This window comes from Bufo bufo, chromosome 7 (assembly GCF_905171765.1).
Source record: "Bufo bufo chromosome 7, aBufBuf1.1, whole genome shotgun sequence".
In the NCBI taxonomy this organism is placed as follows: domain Eukaryota; kingdom Metazoa; phylum Chordata; class Amphibia; order Anura; family Bufonidae; genus Bufo; species Bufo bufo.
Window position 1 is genome coordinate 186,128,861 of NC_053395.1, and position 23,743 is coordinate 186,152,603.

A 23,743-nucleotide genomic window follows, 5' to 3' on the forward strand; every position below is an offset into this window, starting at 1 on the left:
TTGCGGACAAGAATAGGACATGTTCTATTTTTTTCGGGAACGGAATTGCAGACCCGGAAGTGCGGATCCGGAAGTGCGGATCCTGACAGCACATAGTGTGGCCCCATAGAAATGAATGGGTCCGCAATTCTGTTCCGCAAAATGCGGAACGGAATTGTGGACGTGTGAATGGACCTATAAGGAGCCCGCACAGAGAGAAAATACAGATCCTGTTTACCAGATAAAATCAAAGCTGTGCAGGGAAAATGGCTCCTAATTTTTTAATAAAGACCAGTTTAAATTTTTTATTTTATTTTTTTCAAAATGAGTACAATGCAATAATAACAAAAATGGCAACAAAGTTCAGTATTTTCACATGGCAACTGCTGTAAGACCTTATTCCAACCTGCGTAGGTTGGCTCCATATTCTGTTACATTTGAAGCAGGTGCAAAATATAGAGCAATATATTAAGCCTATGGAGGTGGTTTTGTTTTCCAATATGCTGTAGGAGAAATTCTGTGGTATATATGTATTGTATGAATGGCACACTAAAATAAATACCTACCACAATACACTTCCGTATTGTGAACTTATTGACAAATGCAGGTATGAATACGGTTTTAGTAGCGTTCCCCAGTTTTATAAAAACAGAAATAAAATGTGGGGAGCCGAGAACTGTCAAAGTTCCATGTCATGCACATGTTGGTGAATTCATCATGGTGCTGATAATTGACGATATGACTTCATGCTATCCACAGCAATGAATGAACATTGCACATTCACCAGAACATAGCACATTCCACAATGAACCACAAACCTAAGTAGCTATTGGCGGCCACATCAATGGATTTATGACCCCTTGAATTGGAGGGTTCAGATTTATAGAGAAATTGATCTGGATCCGTACTGGAAATGGTAGTCATGAAAAGGAGACCTGTGCATTTATGATATCAAAAAATACAAAAAAGAAAAAAAAAGGCCATAATTTGACATACAAGACGTAAACAATTCATTGTACAACCCATCAGTTCTCCATACAGATGACAACAAGGAGATGTGTCCGGTTCCTAATTACGGTAATTCCTAATTAATACATTAGTTCATAAGAGGACATCTACCGCTGATAAGTACACATGTATGGACCCTCAATGCATTCAGAAGTGAATGAATGGTTACCTAAGTAACTGTTAGCCGGAACAGGTACTAAATCTGGATTGCGTTTTGTTTCCCCACCAGTCTCATAAGGACCATCTTCAAAAATGAACAGGTCATCGAATGAACTATTTTTGTGCTCTGCTCGAACAAAACCTGAATGAATGAATGAGTGAAATGGTAAATTAAAATAGGCACAGAACATGGCAGAAAATATAACAAAACTACATGATCTAGTGAAATATATGGTACCAATAAAAAATTATTGATGGTTTTGTAACTAAAAAAGTAAAACGGTGATAAAGAAATTAAATTTGGATCTCCGAAGAAAAACGTGGCCAAAAGTGAATGCATTGAGAAGGTATAGAAGAAGGCGTGGTTCTGCCTATTTAATGATAAGGTTGCTGAAGAAAAGGAGAAGGATCCCCTAGGGAACAGGACAACTGTAATTATAAAGCATGGCAGGGTAAACTAATATATGGAGCTGAAGAAGAACATTTGAGAAATAGGAATGTTTCATTGCAAGGAAAAGAACGGGGATCGTAGGTTAGGTAGAGGAGGACTACGTATGATCCATTCAGTCCTAGGTCACCAACAACAGATAGGACATGTTACTCATTTAGGAGACACCACTTAGAGATCAATTTTTTTTTTTTTAAAGAGGTGATAATGAGCACTTATGAATAAAATCCCTGGCTGGATATTGAACTTTTTCTACATCCATCTAGAGGTCCATGCAGTGTTCTAAGTAGGTAGGCTTTAATTCACCCAAGGCAAAGATGAGGCTTGCTACCCTGTTTCCCAATACTCTGGCAGAAAGATTAGTTGGAGCCCTATTTGGCACTTAGCACCCAAGCACCTGTTACACCAGCCCCTCCTTAGCTAGGGCCTAGACAAAATGGCATATTGCTAGGGTAACTATATGGATATAAAAGCGAATCAACAGCATTTAGACATTAGATACAATTTTTTGAAATTAGGCGTAAGCTTTACAGCAGCCATATGGAACATAGGTCACAATAGACAGGAGATGTTCATTGTCTTGTTTGAGACAGTTTTATAAACAAGCTTACTCATATGTGCAGAGGTCACTGTACAGGGAGGGGGAGCCGATAAGCTGTGACATCACCAACTGTGAATGGTGGATCCTGGGATATATCTATACAGAGGTGTTATCATTCATTGTAATCCTGCCTATTATGACAATGATTTCATGATAATGAAATGACTGCTGAAAAGTGAAGGAAGAGAGAGCATAGACTTAGGCTTAGTGGCCAGAGTGAAAACTGGAACAAGGAAAATTAAGAAAAATTATTTACCAATATGTTTTACATAAAAAAAAACTTGATTTAAACCTAAGGTCATTTTCTGATGACAAGTTCCCTTTAAAGGACGGCATCCAGACTAGATCACTGACGTCTACATGTATAAATTGATGAGAAGTATAGATTGAAGACCACACCCTGTTGGGTCACAGTTGAGTACACAACAGAATAAAGGCTGGTCTTCTGATGCTTCTTACACTGCCCATGCTTACAGGTATATAGACTGACATACAGTAGGACAGGCCTGCATACCTTTCCAGTTGTATGTCCCAGGTGCACCAAACACAACATAATGGTAGTCCTTTGTAAACGTTGCAGCAACACCTTGCTGACAAGACCCAAATTTCTCATGACCCCTGAGTCGTCCATCACAAAAATTCCAGTCTCCGCCATCCATTTCATCCGTGATAGTGAGGTCTTGGCTCAGCACATAACACCTTCCAGTGATGTCCCGAGATTCTTGGGGAGTATTCACAAACCTTCTTCTTTCATATCGATGAGCACAAGTCTATTTTTTAAGATAGGAAATATTACTATTAGTACAATTTTCAAGGTGCATTCTGCTCAGGATCCCACCACCATCAACTCTGATGCCCGTTCAATGGACATTCATGTGCGTACAAAATATGATGTATGTGTTATGGCACCAACATACTAATCAGTGCTGTATAATTTCCATTTTGGACATTTTTACTGGTTAAACAAAGGAGAAAACTGTTTCGTTTCATGTGTCACTATTTCGGAACCCATTTAGTCCTAGTGAGATCAGGCACATACAGTACAGGCCAAAAGTTTGGACACACCTTCTCATTCAAAGAGTTTTCTTTATTTTCATGACTATGAAGGCATCAAAACTATGAATTAACACATGTGGAATTATATACATAACAAACAAGTGTGAAACAACTGAAAATATGTCATATTCTAGGTTCTTCAAAGTAGCCACCTTTTGCTTTGATTACTGCTACTCTTGGCATTCTCTTGATGAGCTTCAAGAGGTAGTCCCCTGAAATGGTCTTCCAACAGTCTTGAAGGAGTTCCCAGAGATGCTTAGCACTTGTTGGCCCTTTTGCCTTCACTCTGTGGTCCAGCTCACCCCAAACCATCTCAATTGGGTTCAGGTCCGGTGACTGTGGAGGCCAGGTCATCTGGCGCAGCACCCCATCACTCTCCTTCATGGTCAAATAGCCCTTACTTTCAAAGTTTTCCCAATTTTTCGGCTGACTGACTGACCTTCATTTCTTAAAGTAATGATGGCCACTCGTTTTTCTTTACTTAGCTGCTTTTTTCTTGCCATAATACAAATTCTAACAGTCTATTCAGTAGGACTATCAGCTGTGTATCCACCTGACTTCTCCTCAACGCCACTGATGGTCCCAACCCCATTTATAAGGCAAGAAATCCCACTTATTAAACCTGACAGGGCACACCTGTGAAGTGAAAACCATTTCAGGGGACTACCTCTTGAAGCTCATCAAGAGAATGCCAAGAGTGTGCAAAGCAGTAATCAAAGCAAAAGGTGGGTACTTTGAAGAACCTAGAATATGACATTTTCAGTTGTTTCACACTTGTTTGTCATGAATATAATTCCACATGTGTTAATTCATAGTTTTGATGCCTTCAGTGTGAATCTACAATTGTCAGTCATGAAAATAAAGAAAACTCTTTGAATGAGAAGGTGTGTCCAAACTTTTGGTCTGTACTGTAGATAGGACATATCTCTGTATTTTATTGAATTATTTGCATTGCATTTTTCACAAAACTTACCACAATTTTGCCTCCTGGTCCTTGACTTTGAACACTTACACCCATCCATTGGTTTTCTTTACTCTCAGATGTCAGGTCAACTGTAGAGAGAAGTATTTCATTTATTAAGCTATATAGTATTTATCTTAATACAGGTGATTATTTCCATTTAACATTTGTGGCTTTTTATTGCTTGGATTTGCACAAAATTGCGCCATTTTTTTTCCATGCCTTTGCATAATGGCTGCATTTTGGCAATCTTTTGTATAAATATAGGTTGTAACCTTTCAGTCTCAGCTCTAAGGTAATTGCTTAGAAATTGATAGTAGTCAAACTAACTTGAATATAACACTATAGATAATAAATCTATCATATAATCAATATCCAGCCCTTTGGGTGTGCCAGTGCCTAACAATCTTTATTGGCAACACGTTTCAATACTGGTCTCGTATATTCATCAGGCCATCTCTGTATTACTTTTATTGACAACAGAGATACCCACCAACCGCTTGGGCTAAGGAGCAGCAGCTGGATAGAAATTCTTCTATCATACATCTAATCAGAGTTGTGCCTGGGATACGCACAACTTAGAAAGCTGGGTTTACTGCGCTATGTGGCACCACGTTTTTTTTTTATATCTACAGTCACATATTACACAGAAAGCAAGAGAGTGCCCCATACCAAAGATCAAAATGGGGCTCCATTATGGTGCTTGGTTTTGTCACCTAGAACCGAAGGGTCTTGTATGGTCTTCGCTCTCCATGCCCTTTCCATAGGACAATTTCCCACCCCTTGTATGCTAGAAATGCAGTTCCTCTGTAAAGGGGACTCCTACAAGGTAGCAAAGTGAATGGGACCAACCAAAATAGGGCTCCCTATATCCCCATAGCAGCTGTACGGTCTTAGTCTATGGTATGAATCTACTCACTTAAAGTTTCAGTATGGTCCAGCTACAAGATCAAGACCACCTTTGTGTTTTGCTAAGAGGACAACATAACTTACCATTATAGTTACCCAACGTATATGGTGACAAGCAATTATATGGAAATGGCTGTCACGAATTTACCTGCATTGTCGAATACAACCCTTGAGCACGGAGTAGAAGACGTGATATCACAGGAAAACAATCCACCCGATACGTTAGCTCTCTGTGCAGGAAAGGCCTTTGTTCTAGGTGCACCAACCAGCAATCTATCAAATAAAAGAAAATCCGAATTAATCATAAGGCTGATAGATTACACTTAGGTTACTGATAAACCAAAAAAATTGGCTTTATAAAGGTTACCCCCTAATATAAATTTCCTGTATTGTCTATTGTATATAAAAACCCAAGGGCCACGGACACTTAAAATGGCGAGTGCACATTGGGAGAGACTGGTTTTTCTAATGCTAGTCTTAGCGATGGCATGAGGTGGATCAACCTTATTAAGAGGAGTTCCTCGGGGGGATTGGACAGATTGCCTGTAGAAGACAACAACCACAAGAGTTACTTCTTTTACAGTAGGGGTTTCAAATTTAGGTAACTCGTAGATGTTTGGCATGGATACAGGTTAAGCAGTGAACAAGTCTTGTCCAAATTTGAGTGCTTTACCCAGGCTTACGCCAAGCTTCATTGATGTAGAAATGAAAATGGTGGCGCCATTTTTCAGGGGTTCCCCCAGGTTAATAAGATTGGGAATCAATGACCTACAGAATATATCATGCATATATTGCTAACACAGGTAAAATAATAACTCAAGCACTAATTATTTTTTTTTCATTCTCCTTACTTATATAGCACTGACAAATTCTGCAGTGTATTACAGTCGATATCATCACTTGCTGTCCCCAGTGGAGCTCACAATCTAAGGTCCCTATCAGTATGCCTTTGGAGTGGAGGAGGAAACTGGAGTACTCGGAGGAAACCCATGCAAACATGGGGAGAACATACAAACTCCATGCAGATGTGGTCCTAGATCAGATTCAAACCTAGGACCCCAGTGCTGTAAGGCACCATTGCTAACCACTGAGCTGCCATGCTGCTAATAATATCTTGCATTGATTTTTGTAACTATCTATCATTCCAGTAACTAAAGGTACTGCACCTCTGTTTATCCAGAATACTGCAGATTGTCCTTTCAGCATCTGCCTACTGATTCTAGAATAAAAATCAAAACTTAAGACTTGTGCCAAATTGTCCTCCGTCGGCTCCACTTGGCACCTACATGGACGGCCAAGCAGATCTTTCCCACTGCCATTGCTAATTCATTCTAAAAACTGGATGGAGTCTCACCCCCTGATGATCAGACATTGTGGCACATCCTAGCGATGAGACAACCCCTTTAATAAAGAACAATATATTACAGGCACATGGTCCTACAGTTATGTATATTAAAGGGAATCTGCCCCAGGATGTTATGCTTCCCAAGTTCCCAACCTTCGAATCCCACCAGCCTCACTTTCTCTGAAACGAAGCAACATCTAGTACTATAATATGACTGTAACGAGGGAGCAGCCCTGCACCTCACATGGGTTCAGAGATCCCCCCGTTCATTGCTCAAATTGCTCTGCTAGATTTATCTCAAGCTGGCAGCTCAGGGAGCGCGTCCTTTGTCGGCTGCAGATGGTAGCAGTTGAAGGATAGAACTGAGCAGGTGCTTCCATCTTATTGGTGCTAGCCATCCAACAAAACAAGATGTTCCTAATACTAAGGCCGTGAACAAGGTCTTGTGATAAGACCGAAACGTTGGCCAGTATTCATTAATTATTACTTCCTGGATGGATAATAAAGAAGCATTATTAATTTAGTTGTAAAACGAGTGCCGTGGTCATTCCTATTATATTGTTACTGCAATTACCGCTGAGCACCGGAAAAAGCAATAGAGGAGGAGTGCCGTCCAAATATATTTTTATATTGAACTTCCATCTTATTGAGCTGGACAACGAATTTAGAAAAAGAGCAAACAGCAGGTGGCGCTATACATGTAGATGTCTGTGCAAAAAGTAAGAGGATCATGAGTAAGGATCGTTAACTTGGGATCCGAAACGTGTCGATTTTGCACGTGTCTTGCACTGTATGGATTTTACCGCATTAAATAAATGATATCGTTTTACCAGAAGCTGGATCCTCTTACTTTTTGCACAGTTTATGTTGGCCTTGTCCTAGCCACATCAGTGCCTCTGATACGATACGCAGGTGAGCGCTGCATTTCTGACTTTCTATACCTAGATGGATTTCTGTGAATTACTAATTTTTTAATTACATGCAATTACAAAAGTCTTTAGATCCAGGTGGTGGTTTGAAAAATGTAGAATATTTTGCACAATCCCTTTAATTTCCTGCAGATTCCCTTTAAATCTAACATAAGATGACCTTTATATACATAGAATAAATATATGAAAAGCACAATGTTATTTTTTTCCTTTTAGAAAGTAGACAAAAACTAGAATACTGTCGCAACCCAAGATTTTGACAGTTATCCATTTCCATTACACTGTAGCTGTACAAAGTTTATTGACGAGAAGGTCAGGACAGCAGATCTGGAGCCATTGGGGGAGATTTATCCAAACTGGTGCAAAGGAAAACTGGCTCAGTGGCACCAATCAAATTCTACCTTTCATTTTCCAAAGGAGCTCTGAAAAATGAAAGGTGGAATCTGTTTGGTTGCTATGGGCAACTAAGCCAGTTTTTCTTCACACCAGTTTTGATAAGTCTCTCCCACTGAATCTGAGAGTCATACAATGAACCTCCCAGAGTTGCTCAGACTTGGCGCTGACACCTATGATGACATGAGAATCTATTCACAAGTGTGGGATGACTGGAACAAATAGAATTAAATTATAAAAAACGCCTATCAGTAAGGCCGGGTTTACACACTGCAGTTGCTGTTGTCACGGACGTTCCCGTGGCAGGTACCAGGAGATCGGAGAGACTAGCAACTCGTGGGTTAAATTGACAAGTTCACTGTGGATCTTATTGTGCCTGTGTTTTGGTGAATGCCACACCCCTTGCTTCAGGTGTTGCTTGTTGGTAATTTACCTTTCCCATAAGTAGCCGCTTCTCACTCTTGGAGGTGCGATTTGTAGATTTTCTTCCTGCCTTCTAACTAGCTGGTCGGTTGTACTCTGTGGGTGATTCTGGAGTTGCCAGTTTTCTACTTTAAGATAAGTCTTGTCTTTTCTTATTGTTTTGTGTTTGTTATTTTCCCTGTTGTTTGTATCTGGGCCTGAGACAGAGACTTCCATTCGTCCATCTGGGGAGGAATGGGTTGTCTCTGGTCCTAACCTTTCCCAGGGCCTTATAGGGATATAATGGCCTAGGTATCCAGCATATGAATATTCCTACCTTCAACGTCTATTCATATTGATAGGTAGTTAGGGCCCGGATTAAGGTCGTTTAGGAGGTGACCTGTTCCTTCCCTAGTTTCCAGGCCCAGTTACTGTTCCCCTTCCCTCCTGTGTTTAGTGTGGCGTTTTTACCCCACACTAATCGTGACAACTGTATGCTGCCGAAACACCGGCCATCCCCGGAGGTCAATGGACATACAATTTTGTGGGTAAAAACAATATATTAACCCTAAAAAACAAAGTATAAGGAGTGGGATCTTATCTGGGCACCAAAATGTTGGAGTACCATGCTGTGAAATTCCTGGAATGACGCACCTGTACACACAGCTTACAGGGGTTGTCTCACTTCAACAAATGGCATTTATCATGTGGAGAAAGTTATTACAAGGCACTTACTAATGTATTGTTATTGTCCATATTGCCTCCTTTGCTGGCTGGATTCATTTTTCCATCACATTATACACTGCTCATTTCCGCGGGTCAAGACCACCCGGCAATCCACCAGCGGTGGTGGCAGTGCTTGCACACTATTTTTCCTATATTATGCAAGTATGGCCACCGCTGCTGGATTGCAGAGTGTTCGTGACCGCTGGATAGTTGCAGTGTATAATGTGATGGAAAATGAATCCAGCCAGCAAAGGAGGCAATATGGACAATCACAATACATTAGTAAGTGCCTGGTACTAACTTTCTTTACATGATAAATGCCCATGAGATGTAGTCACCTATAATGCTAGAGGTAATCTGTGTAAAGCGGATCATTCTGAGTCACGTCTATGTTGCACGACCCATTATAGAAATAATAACACATTCCTAAAGGTTTTTCTTTGCAGATTTTGCCAGGACTTGTATAACTAGCGTACAGATGATTGAACGTGTCTGCATGTTAGGATGCGTGTCTACTGATCTACGTATCTGTCAGTTATGTATCATGGGTTTTACTGAGGTCGGGATTCTATAAAGTCAAAGTACAGGAAACGTTCCACCCTGCTATACTTTAGTGCTGCTTACTTGAAATTATGGACTTCTATCCAGAACTATATAGCATGGCTAAGATTTTATACTCTTTTAGGGATAACCTAATACTCCTAATTACTGAATGAGACCTAGGGAGAGTCACCAAACTACACCCAATTTACACCCCTTTTGCAATACTCTAGTTGACTAGCAGGTGGCGTAGTGGTTAGACTTTGTCTATTGGTGACCTACGGCATTCAGCTCTGTTTCTTGCACTCCTGGGATACAAATACTGTATAGGTCAGGGGGCAAGGACAGGTTTTCAGTACAGCCTCTCAGGGTGATGCATTTACATACCGAAAATCACTGCCACTTATATGCTGGTCGGCTTTTAGTCTTTTTTGTTGGATTCAGTCCCATTCAAAAATGTGGGCAGACATTTTACATGTACTGTTTGTTACAGGTTTTACATTGTATTTGTGCACATTTGTAAGCTGATTCTGCTGCCTCTCTAACCCATTGTAACTCATCATTAGACATTCAAATGACACTAGATAATAAATGAGACATCAAGGTACTCAATGGGGAGTATCAAACACCGCCTGCCCCCAGCGTCGCTATTTGTCCACTAAGCGGAGCCAGTCACCTGGAATTAGCCCGTCTCCACTCCCGGGCACAGGGCACCAATGTAACCAAAGCCTGACAACTTTTTTAAACCAGGATGAACCAAACTAATAATTATGGGATAGCAATCTGCACAAAGACAGAGGAATATATAATGGGCTTAGTTTTGGATTTTGTGCTGCTGAGTGTTTGTTTGCACTAGTAGGAAGGCGTCATTTACATTTTGTCTCTTTAAAGTACGGTATGCTGCCTCCAAGCTGGATAAAACAGAACCGGTGTCTAACATATTCCTAATCTAACTCAGTTCATTTAAAGCAGTTAACTTAGGGTACGACCACGCGGCGCGGTTGTGTGGCATTTGTGACACAGCCATGAAAAGGCCACAAGCGGGCTCTAATTAAACTAACGAGACCGCACTGTTTAGTCAGTGTATATTGTTAACGGCCGCGCAGCATCTTCAATATCGGACGGCCATTAACAACACAGACCCATGACTTTCATTAGAGCCCGCAGTGGCCCTTTCAGCCACATGGTATTCAAATGCAGCACGGCTCGGGTGCGGACCCATTCCCTTCAATGGGACCACAAAAGATGCGGACAGCACACTGTGTGCTGTCTGCATCCGTTGCTCCATTCTGTGGCCCCGCTAAAACAATAGAACATGTCCTATTCTTGTCCGTTTTTTTTTGTTTTTTGGACGAGGATAGGCATTTCTATAATAGGAGGCCCATTCCGTTCCTCAAATTGCACACGGAGAGCATCTGTGTTTTGCGGATCCGCAATTTGCAGACCTCAAAACACGGCTCGGCTTTCCGCTATTGAGATCCGTCATAGGATCGCAATGGCGGGGGGAAACGCTTCAGTTTTGTCCCCATTCATTGTCCATGAGGACAAAACTGAACTGAAGAGAACGGAGTGCACCAGAATGCATTCCGTTCCGTTTGGTTGCGCTCCCATCACGGACAGAATAACGATGCAAGCAGTGGTTTTCTGTCCGCGATGTGGTGCGGAGCAAGACGATCCTGACTCACAATGTAAGTCAATGGGGACGGATCCGTTTTTCTCTGTCAAAAGAAAACTGATCCGTCCCCCATTGACTTACAATGGTTTTAGTGCCGGATCCGTCTAGGCTATTTTAGAGATAATACAACCGGATCCGTTCATAACAGATGCAGCCGGTTGCATTATCGTGACGAAAGCGTTTTTGCCGATCTATGACGGATCCAGCAAAAACACAGATGTGAAAGCAGCCCAACTATTACGCATATAGCTGGACGTTTATCTTTTTACTGAAACTCCCATTCACTAAACATGATGCCAGTCTGCTCTAGGAATCCGACCTTCACACATAAATGCTTCTGTCCTTGCAAATGCAATTAACTACAAGGAATTAATAAAACCCACAAAGAACAAAGACTCTGATTCTGCGAGATGAAATGGAGCATGGAAATATATTATTGTTATACAATTTATGCAAAAATACTGGCCCTCCACAACTTCATAATACGTCCTGCAGTTCAGGTTCTTTGTAAGGAGGGTGAACTGTAAGTGACCCGCACTTTCCCTCCTTACAGAATCTACCATTGTGATTGTGTTTGCAAAACATTAGGGCAGATTTACTAATCCAGTCTAAGATTTAGCCATATATATTAGATTACGTATTAGCAGATGAGAACTGATCACTGGGGCAAATGTATATTTTTATATATACTGTACATGACAACATTTTCTGCCCAGACTGATAACCCCTTTAAGATAAAATGAATATTCAATACGGTTACATCTTTTGCTCTGACTTTTAAAGGGAATCAGTCACCAGTGACCTCCCTATTTAACCCCATAGCTGTGGTTCACATGTTCAAAACACTGTTTTTCTTTTGTTGATCTGAGCCTCCGTTCCTTAGTTATGACACTTTTTCTTAATACTCAAATTAGGTCTTTGGTGCAAAGAGGGCGTCACCGTTGCTCTTGTTGCACACAAGCTCCACTCCTTTCTGTGACTAGCCCCTCTCTGTGTCACGGATGATGTTCCAGATAGCTGGAAGTTATGGATAAACATCCGACTGGCTTGATCCCAAACTAAGAAGCATAAAGGTGACCCCTATAAAACCCTAAGAGCTCACCCTGACTGCTAAGCACATACAAGGGTCTCAGAGGTAGACGATTGCATGCCCTCGTACCTAGACTGTGTGACACCTGAAAACCCTATAATAGTGAGGGGACACGACCACCGGCTCCCTGCACTTAATACGGAGGGAGTCAGGGTCACCTAGAATCAAGCCAGCAAGGAAACACAATACATGAATGGACTTATCTGAACAAGCAGCAACAGAAGTCTCCAGCAGTGAACAGTTTAATCCAGGAAGTAGTATAAACCGCAAAGTGAGGCAGTATGGGAGGGAATATAAAGGAAAGAGGATTAGTCTAAATAGGTGACACCTGGGAGAAGGAAATGAGATGACAAAGTGAAACCAAAACAAAGAACATCATGCAAGAGGTAGAAAAGGACGTCTGTCAGACCTTCTCACGGAAGTGGCGGTGACACTCTAGCTGCTTTGATTGACAGGACAAGGCAGTGGCAAAGCAGCCAGAGAGGGGCTGGCCATAGAAATGAGAGGAACTTGGGTGCAACAAGGGCAATGGTGACGCCCTCATTGCACCAAAGATCGAACTTGCATATTAAGAAAAAGTATTAGAAATCGGAATCGGAGCCTCAGATGAACAAAAGAAAAACAGCTTTTTAATCAGGTTAACCACAGCTATGGGTCTATGCAGTTTGAGGTCGCTGGTGAAAAATTCTAATAGTACATTTTCATATGTATATATACTGTATGATGTTACATACAAGAAATGACATTAATTACAGCATATGTCATATGGTAAAGTGGACCTGTTACCTCTCCTGACATGTCTGTTCTGGTAACTACTTGCATTTCCTTTGTAATAACAATTCTGGAGCATCTATTCGTATGGCTCTATTATGTTCCATTCCTTTATTATTCCTGCTAGAAGTTATGAATGAATTGCTAGCAGTGTGCAATGAAGGTTCCCATAGGTGTTACCAGTTAGGGGTGTCTCCCTGCACAGCACTGATTGGATAGTGTCAGACTGTGCAGGGACAAAAATGGTAACATCCATCTGGACCTTCATTGCACACGGTTAGTAATTCTTTCATAAGGAATAATAAAGGAGTGGCACAACATAATGTCATAAGAATAGATGCACCAGAATTGTTATTACATGAGGAAGGCAAGTACTTACTGAAATAGACATGTCAGGAGAGGCGACAGCTCCTCTATACCGGTCCTAGCCATTAAAGGTTTTGTCTCACTTCATCAAATAGCATTTATTATCTAGAGAAAGTTAATACAAGCCACCTACTAATGTATTGCTAGTATCCACATTGCTTCCATTGCTGGCTGGATACATTTTTTCAGCACATTACACACGGCTCATATCCAGGTGTTACATCCACCGTACATTCCATCAGCAGTGGCAGTTACTTGCACACTTTAGGAAAAAGCGACCAGGCTATGTTTGCTCCCCATGGTCCTTGCCACCAGAGAGACTGGCGCTTTTTACTATGGTGTGCAAGAACTGCCGCTGCTGATGGATTGTACGGTGGATGTAACACCTGGATATGAGCCGTGTATAATGTGATGAAAAAATGAATCCAGCCAGCAAAGGAGGCAATATGGACAATCACAATACATTAGTAAGTGCCTTGTATTAGCTTTTTCTACATGATAAATGCTACTTGCTGAAGTGAGACAACCCCTTTAAGTGTGGCGCTTGAAGCTAAATGAACTGGCTACATAACAGATAAAGGAATATAAAATAATAGTTAACTTGCATCTTAGGGTCCATTCACACGTCCGAAATTCTGTTCCGCATTTTGCGAAACGGAATTGCGGACCCATTCATTTCTATGGGGCCGCACGATGTGCTGCCTGGATCCGGAATTGCGGATCCGCAATTCCGTCCCCGAAAAAAAAAATAGTACATATCCTATTCTTGTCCGCAATTGCGGACAAGAATAGGCATTTTCTATTAAGTGCCGGCGATGTGCGGTGTGCACATTGCTGGTGTCCGTGTTTTGCTGATCCGCAAAACACTTACGGACGTGTGAATGGACCCTTAGAGTGAGATCTTCTGTAAAGCCTTGTTCACATTGGTTCAATATTGTAGCAGAATGGGAGTGGAATTGACTCATGTGATGCGTTTGCCCTGATCAGAGCCAAGTGTCCAAAAAGAACCAGGACTGGTAGCATACAAGAGAAGAATACAATGCTGTATTTTCTGTCACTAGTGGAGCGAGAAGATAAGATTTCATTAAGCCCCATATTTGAGGAACACAGACTCTACAAAGAGAACAAACCACAGTTGGCGTCTTGGCATTTAGAGGTGTCCGGTTACATCAAAACAAGGTATTGACTCCACATTCACTGCTAGGAGTGATTTTCAAACCCAGGGAAAGTAATAGATGAGTGATGGGAAGTTCAGACTTGACAACAGTAGAAAAGAATTCGGAATAAAACTTTAATTTAGTTCCCTGTGTCTGGAGAGCTGGGGGAGGACCAAGCGCCTGGTTAAAGAGATTACCGGTACACTGACAACACAAGCTCTAATGACCGGTGTGCCAAACACTGAACCTGGACTCTCCTGATAATTATCACTATGTAGTAACCAATGAAACAGAGATCTCTACTGAAGTTGAAGTTTAAACTGTAGGATCACAAATAGGTGCAGCCCGAGCAGAGTCAGAGTCACCAATGTTGAACACCCCTGGTCCACCATAAGCAAGGGAATGCCCATGGGCACTACTTCGGGAGGAGCAGAATTTTAGGTAGGTTTACGTAGGCCGGGCAGTCAAACTCTCTGTACCGACTCCCTCACGCTTCATTTTGCTGAGCGCGTATGTGTTGGCAATGGGGAGAGAGGAGAAGGTGACTACCAGATACTTCTGGAGACAGCTAATCTCCCTGGAGAGCAAAAGGGTCAGGCATTGACATTCAATGTGCCTGATCCTTCTCTCCCCCGTCAGGATTCAGGAGCTCACAATACACATTACATCAGGGATGTCAAACTTGTAGCCCTCTTGCTGCTGCAAAACTACAACTCCCAGCATGATAGAAGTTGTACTTTTGCAACAGCTGGAAGGCCACAAGTTTGACATCCTTCCATTAGATCATCAGCTGGTGCCACCTAAAATGTCTATTGCCTTTAGTCCTCTTCTTGGGAATACTACATGCTGCAAAGATCTAGAAAGCAACCCAATGCTTATGCCTAGTACATAAGGACTTCTCTACCTTCCCCAAAATCAGTTTTGCAACACGACAGATGGACTCTGTTTCAACAGATTTTTCAATCATAGGGTACAGCCACATGATCAGGCTTCGTGATGCAGTTTTGGAAACCAAAACCAGGAGAATTTAAGAAAAAAAAAGAAGTTATATTTGTCCTCTACACCTTCTCTCCTTTAATGATCCACTACTGATTCTGGCTTCCAAAACTGCATCAGGAAACTTGAATTTGTGGCCGTGTCCTTAGACTACTTTCACACCAGCGTTTTTTGCTGGATCCTTCATGGATCAGCAAAAACACTTTCCGTTACTGATAATACAATGATCTGCATCCATTATGATCCAATCCGGTTTTATTATCTTTAACATAGCAATGACGGATCAGTCTCTAAAACCACTGTAAGTCCATGGGGGACTGGACCGTTTTCTTTTGTCAGACAAAACGGATCCGTCTCCATTGACTTACATTGTGAGTCATAATGGATCCATCCTGCTCCGTATCCCAGGACGCACTCAAAAATGCTGCTTGCTGCATTTTTGTGTACGTTATGGAAACGCAATGAAACGGAATGCATTCTGGTGCATTCTGTTCCCTTCAGTTCAGTTTTGTCCGCATTGGCAATGAATAAACGTTTTCTTCCTCTATTGAGACCCTCTGACGGATCTCAATAGCGGAAAGGGAAAGCGCAGATGTGAAAGTAGCTTTACTGTTGTATACAAATTATTCAAGGATAACATTCTCTGTACCTGTTCACTTCAGTGACATAGCTTCCATTCATAATGGAGTCCACAATGCTGTCCCAGGTTTGCCATACAATGGATCCCAACAGTGCCTGGTGGACCCCAATGACTTATAATGCTTTCCATCATGGTTTAATTATGGTTTCCATAAATTTAGATGTCAATAATAGTTCTGACAGAGCCTCCAGTGCAGATGTGTACAAAGCCTAACTTATGCCTTCTTTCCTAAGAAGTCTAACACAAAAGGGAATATCTACAATGAAACCCAAAACTGCACTGAAAAATGGTCTTCTAGAGGTGTTGTCCTCTGAAAAAGCAACACCAGCAAGCATAGTGGAATGGAAGTGAAAGTCCATACAGACAACTAGAGGTGGGGTCATGGGGGGTGGAGAGAGAGGCAGGGACGTTGCCAGGTCAAAACATTCACGGCCTGAGCTCCGGATGTCAGGGCTCCAAAGCTGTGGCCACAGGCTATACAACTGTATTGCCATCCTGATACAGTTGAGTTACTATGGTAAGACTTGAGAGCCAATGGAAGCCATGACCCACCACTCACTTAGGTCACAGGAGAAAGTAGAATGGCGAAGATGGTCACCAAGCAACCACTTGTGCCGGGTCTCAGGTGGTGCGATGCCAAGTTGCAGGTGGCGCGTTGACTTCAATGCAAAGGGAGCATTATTCAGTAACTAAAGGGGCCTTAATACTACTGAGGCACTACAGGGGACTTATTAGTACTAGGGGCACTATAGAGAACCTTCCTACTATTAGGTACACTAGTGTGGCCATTATTATTTGGTACAATATAGAGGGCACTACTACTAACAGGAGCACTTCTTGGGAGCAGTATCATTATTGGGGGCATTTTATGGAGCATTATTACTAATGAGGGAACTCTGGGACAGAATTATTGCTGTTAATGAGACTTTTATATTAATATACGGGGACTGTATGTATGGAAGTATAACATCTGCAGTATAGTATTTGGGGGCATTGGGGAGCACTGTATTGGGGGTAGCAGCAGAATAACACTGGTGGGGCACAGATGACAAAAATGTGAGGAACCTAAGATGTCTGTGTAACAAACTCTGCAGAGGTGAGAGGTGGCCAAAAGAAGTCATAATGGGCAGAATGGAGAAGATGAGAAAAGAGAACTTCAACATCAGAGGAGATGTCGCATGATGATCTTTTGAGAACCTAGCAATGCCCCAGGAGGAAGGACTACTTTAATGACATCCATATTCCGTATGAGTGGTTGTTTTGCTTTCACTTTAAGTTAAGATGCAAAATAATATAGAACTTTTCAAACTTTCATCTGTACTTTCAACACCCACAAGTGTCTAGTCCTCAACTTCCTTCCGCATCCAGTCTGTACAAATCTTTTCTGTTAAAAAGTACCTTCCGTCTAAAAAAAAAACTACAGGAGCCTCACACTACTAGCACCACAACTACACCAAACAAGGGTGAGAAGAACCTAAAAGCCATTGTGTCCTGTCACTTCTGTATGTACATCCCTGGTGCTCACACAGACATCGAACACATTTACTTGAAGATTCTGCCATTTTAACTGTATCGTAATTCCCACATCAGGGGTAATTGGGACAGCATCAATACTTGGCATCAAGACACAACTCTGAGTGGATGAGCAAGAAGATAATAACCACATATATAATCTATGGATAAGTTGCTCAAAACATCTGTCGGTGACAATAACAGAACATACTGGTTGACTGAGGTCTGTCCTTGTCATGCACTGTATACTAGACTGTTGCTACAACAGCTTAGGCAAATATAAGTGCATACCTTATATGATGCTGGAAGCCAGAAAGAACAGCAATGGCCTCTGACATAATCATTGCAAATGAGAATCTACATGAAAAATATGACAGAATTGCATTGATAATGTGTATAATTAAAAGGTTCTCCGGTTTCATAAGAATTTTTTTTTTTAATTACACAGATTACCCCAAACACGGCATATTTTTGCCCTGCACGCCTATTTTTTTCATGTCAGCACTTTTCTTCTCCTGCTTTCAACATCACTGCATCCTGGCTGGATACTTACATAGAAAGCTGATGGAAACAGGAAATTCTGTGTGTGTTTTAAACTAAACCCAGCATGCTTTGGTCTATAATGTTTTACCATGCTTGCTCCGCTTGCCACAGTTCCCTCTGGAGCAGTCACACCCCCTACTCCATCATAGCCAAGTAGGGAAAGCCATGTGAAACATTACAATTACAATAACTTAGCAAGAAGCTGATGAAAAAACAGGAAGTTCTGCATGTAAGCATCCTGCCAGGATGCAGTGATGCTGAGAACAGGGAAAGGAGAGTGCTGCCATTAAAAACACATGTATATATATATATATATATATATATATATATATATATACACACACACACCGTACAGACCAAAAGTTTGGACACACCTTCTCATTCAAAGAGTTTTCTTTATTTTCATGACTATGAAGGCATCAAAACTATAAATTAACACATGTGGAATTATATACATAACAAACAAGTGTCATATTCTAGGTTCTTCAAAGTAGCCACCTTTTGCTTTGATTACTGCTTTGCACACTGAAATCTAGTCACACTAGTCCCCTGAAATGGTTTTCACTTCACAGGTGTGCCCTGTCAGGTTTAATAAGTGGGATTTCTTGCCTTATAAATGGGGTTGGGACCATCAGTTGCGTTGAGGAGAGGTCAGGTGGATACACAGCTGATGGTCCTACTGAATAGACTGTTAGAATTTGTATTATGGCAAGAAAAAAAGCAGCTAAGTAAAGAAAAACGAGTGGCCATCATTACTTTAAGAAATGAAGGTCAGTCAGTCAGCCGAAAAATTGGGAAAACATTGAAAGTAAGGGCTATTTGACCATGAAGGAGAGTGATGAGGTGCTGTGCCAGATGACCTGGCCTCCACAGTCACCGGACCTGAACCCAATCGAGATGGTTTGGGGTGAGCTGGACCGCAGAGTGAAGGCAAAAGGGCCAACAAGTGCTAAGCATCTCTGGGAACTCCTTCAAGACTGTTGGAAGACCATTTCAGGGGACTACCTCTTGAAGCTCATCAAGAGAATGCCAAGAGTGTGCAAAGCAGTAATCAAAGCAAAAGGTGGCTACTTTGAAGAACCTAGAATATGACATATTTTCAGTTGTTTCACACTTGTTTGTTATGTATATAATTCCACATGTGTTAATTCATAGTTTTGATGCCTTCATAGTCATGAAAATAAAGAAAACTCTTTGAATGAGAAGGTGTGTCCAAACTTTTGGTCTGTACTGTACATACACACACACACACAAATCTGTCAGACGGGTGGCAGCCAGTATTCTGCTTATAGTGCAACAATCATAATTAGTCATAATACAGTCATTGGTTTGCTGAATGTAAACTTGTTGAGGATTAATATATATTATTATATTATAGTATAATATATATATATATATATATATATTTTTTTTTTTTTATATATATATTATTATTTTATATATAATTATGGAATCACTATTTAGGTAGTTCCCCAGAACAGTAATGTTAGTGTTAGGCTGCTGTACACATTTTTACTTCCAGATTTATAATATTATTGTAAGAATATGAACATTGCGGAGTTTTGTCCTGTGAAACTGCTGCTGTAATACAGAAGAGAAAGCAAAATCTGCTCAGATTACAAACACTTCTGATCTGAAAAGTAAAAGTCTCTATCTTCCAGAAGCAGAGAACAGATGGCAAGTCATGTAACAGCCCTATCACATCTTTAAAGCATATGGAAGGGCAGGGGATTTATTTGGATTGGCGTTCCAGTCTTAAGAAGAAAACCCGCTGGCGCATAATGTGTGGAAATTATTGCCTCTTAAAAATTTTGGTGCATCCTGGGGAGGTTCTTGTGCTAGAAAATAATATCTAAATCGCAGGTGTAATATGTTCCAGTATTCTGGTACATATTGTTGAACGCATCGGGCCATAAAGGTCTCAACCCAAGGGTGGCCCATTCCATTGACTTTTTGTTTAAATGGCAAGAGTGTTGGTAAATGTTGGCTCAAAACATGACTTGCACCAAATCTGCGATTTTTCTACATCAGAAAACTGATGAATAACAATGATGAAGTCAGTTTTACAGGAGTCTGTTTAGCAAATGTAGCACAATGTTTGATACATTTGTTGAATCTTTTAAGGGTTTGTCTGATCTTGGACATTGCGGTCATATCGCTATGATACGAACCCAAAGTCTAATAGGTCCGGGTCCCACCTCTGGGACCCACACCTATCCTTAAAACAGACCCTGCCAAGTGATGGAGGGCGCACTGTGCACTGCGCATGCGTGGCTACCCTCCACTCATTTCTGGGGGACTGATGAAAATAGGGAGCGCTGGCTCGTCTATTTCAGTCAGCCCCATAGAAATGAATGGAGCTGTGGCCGTGCTTGCGCGGTGCGCTTCCCAATCATTTCAGTGGAAATCCCGAAAACAACCGCTCAGCTATTTTCGACACTTCCATAGAGATAAATGGAGGACGGCCACTGTCACTTGCGCATGGTACCCGCACCTATCAGACATTATGGGAATATCCGAGTGATATGCCCCCAATGTTCAAGATGATATAAAACCCCTTTAGGTCTAGCACTTCTGTCTTGAGATGTTACTTTATTTTCGACACCACCTCTTGAATGGAGTAAGGTTGTGAAAATTTCAGTGACTTTAAAAAAAATTAGCAGTTGATAAATCTGTCTTAAATCAGCCAGTCTAACCATGTTCACTTTCCCACCTACTTTTTCAAAATGTCCTGTCAATAACACCTATTTTTGAAACATTTTGCAGCCAGAATTTTTTATAAATCCTCCCTATGCCTTTTTGAATGGGTGTCTCAACTTGAAATACATGATCATTTACCATGAAGATGTGCCATACAAGTCCAAATGTCTCTGACACAATCTAAAGATAAGATAAAAAGGTTCTGTAGGTAAAGAACACTAATTAGACGCAACTGAGATCACATAGAAAAATAAAAAATCTACGCATTTTTCTCCCGTGTCAATGAAATGGAAAGTATCAGACATCTAAGGCTACTTTCACACTAGCGTTCGGGTGTCCGCTCGTGCGCACCGTTTGAAGGGGCTCACGAGCGGTCCTGAACGCAGCCGTCCAGCCCCAATGCATTCTCAGTGGAGGCGGATCCGCTCAGAATGCATCCGCCTGCCAGCGTTCAGCCTCCGCTCCGCTCAGTGAGCGGACACCTGAACGCTGCTTGCAGCGTTCGGGTGTCCGCCTGGCCGTGCAGAGGCGAGCGGATCCGTCCAGACTTATAATGTAAGTCAATAGGGACGGATCCGTTTGAAGATGACACCATATGGCTCAATCTTCAAACGGATCCGTCCCCCATTGACTTTCAATGTAAAGTCTGGACGGATCCGTTCAGGCTACTTTCACACTTAGAAATTTTTCTAAGTTATAATGCAGACGGATCCGTTCTGAAAGGATGCAAACGTCTGCATTATAGGAGCGGATCCGTCTGAGGAAACATCAGACGGACCCGCTCTGAACGCTAGTGTGAAAGTAGCCTAAATTGTGGATGGCAGCACACATGGTGTGATAGAACAGGCAAATATGTTGGTGAGACATCTGACCAGCTTTGAGCAATAGATATTTAGCCATAGATATTAACTAATTGTCTTGGGGCTCTAATGACACCTATATAGAGATATCCCAACTAAAGGGGCATTTCCATCTGCAGATGGGCAACAGACTGTTGGGAAGGAAGTGCCCCTTCCCGACAGTTGGCCTCTTCCTTAGTGGAGGGGAAGAGATGCATTTACATGGAGTGATCACCTCCACAGTATGAGAATGCGCAGTCGCTATTGTGATCACTCATCCTCATATAGCGGTGTTGTTTCTGGGCAGCAGATCTTACCGTCTAAACAGCGATCTGCTGCCCAGAAACAACGCAGCTATATGAGGATGAGTGATCACAATGTGAAGAAACAATCATTTAGGTGCCTGCACGAACGAGCATTTTGCTTGTTCATCAGGTGATCTGCTGCATCTTTAGACGAGCAGGTTGTCAGGAACGAGCATTTGCAGGAATCTGCCCCATTATTGCACCGTATAAATCCACCTTAAGGCCTCATGCACACGACCGTTGTTGTGTTCCGTGTCCGTTGTTCCGTTTTTTCGTGATTTTCTGCGGACCCATTGACTTTCAATGGGTCCGTTGAAATCTCGGCTAATGCACCGTTTGTCATCCGCGTCCGTGATCCGTGGTTCCAGTCCGTCAAAAAAATATAACCTGTCCTATATTTTTCACGGAAAACGCTTCGCGGACCCATTCAAGTCAATGGGACCGTGAAAAAACGCGGAGGCACACAAGATTGTCATCCTCGTCCGCGTCTGTTTTTTTCCTATCATTTGCAAGGCAAACTTGACTTAGATTTTTTTTAACTTTCCTTCATGTCTGGTGATCCTCCAAAATTAAAGGAAGACGCACGGAAACGGAAACTGATCACGGAACAACGGAACACCATTTTGCGTAACGGAACACAACAACGGTCGTGTGCATGAGGCCTAAGGCAGGATTTACATGCTCCAGCAGCCTCATGTGGACAAAACTCAGCCCACCCATGAGGTGAGTGGCCACACGGTTTTAAAAGTAAGACCTCGGCTTTTAATGATAGAACTGAAATGTGAAATAATATATAAAACTACATGCACAGGATGGCACATACATTCAAGTAATATTTATAGTTCAATTTAAACAATAGCTAAGAAAGTTTTGTGGTGACACAAGCTGTTGGCATGTTTTACATAGGATTCCATAAATGGAGGCATTGTGCTAAAAACAATCACTGCGATGGAAAAAAAAGGAAATCGGGACTGAAGACAGAGGGAATGCACTATACCAAGTAAAGGCACAGCCACCAACAGAAAGAACAAACCTGACACAGGAGATAGTGCTGAGATCTATCTCTTGTGAAAACATTCCAGTCTGCAGAGATAAGACACACAAGTTTCCTTCTGCATAAATGGATTCGCAGTATTTTCCAGCAACGATGTCATGTTACAGTCGTTGGAGTCAGCAGTCTCTAGTAACACAATTGTCCAAATCTTACATTAGGTTAATAGTCACCACTGGCATCATGAAATTTATCAGATCTTAAAAAAAATAAAAAAACACAACAACTGCCGTACTGCCATTTCAGTATGCAACAGCAAGGTAGGTCCCCCTAGGGGGGTTCAAAGGTGAACACTTAAAAATGCATGCTCATCTGCCATTATAACTTTGGTGTACAGCATTTACTTCCTACGTCACCCATTTGTGCTCCTCACCTTTTATTCTACTAGTAGCGAAGTTACAGAAGGAGTCTATTGTTGGCTGAACCTGCCAAGAACAGTTTGAACAACACTCAAAGGCCTCATGCACACGACCGTTCCTTTTTTTGGCGGTCCGCAAATTTCAGATCCGCAAAACACGGAAGCCGCACGAGTGCCTTCCGCAATTTGCGGAACCGAACGGGCGGCCCATTGTAGAAATGCCTATTCTTGTCCGCAAAACGGACAAGAATAGGACATGTTATATATTTTTTTTTGCGGGGCTA

At 41.7% G+C, this 23,743-nt stretch overlaps 1 protein-coding gene across 2 annotated transcripts in view; it reads right to left on the bottom strand.

The window, feature by feature from the left end:
• Window positions 1-23,743, bottom strand: part of ITGA6 (integrin subunit alpha 6) — a 74,332-nt gene that overhangs the window by 35,049 nt on the left and 15,540 nt on the right. For both annotated transcript variants that reach the window (XM_040441120.1, XM_040441121.1), the window contains exons 2-5: window positions 5,270-5,394; window positions 4,225-4,304; window positions 2,710-2,965; window positions 1,157-1,288 (exon numbers count right to left, since the gene is read on the bottom strand). In XM_040441120.1, the coding sequence (XP_040297054.1) occupies window positions 1,157-1,288; window positions 2,710-2,965; window positions 4,225-4,304; window positions 5,270-5,394 (593 nt within the window). The remainder of the gene's footprint in view (window positions 1-1,156; window positions 1,289-2,709; window positions 2,966-4,224; window positions 4,305-5,269; window positions 5,395-23,743) is intronic.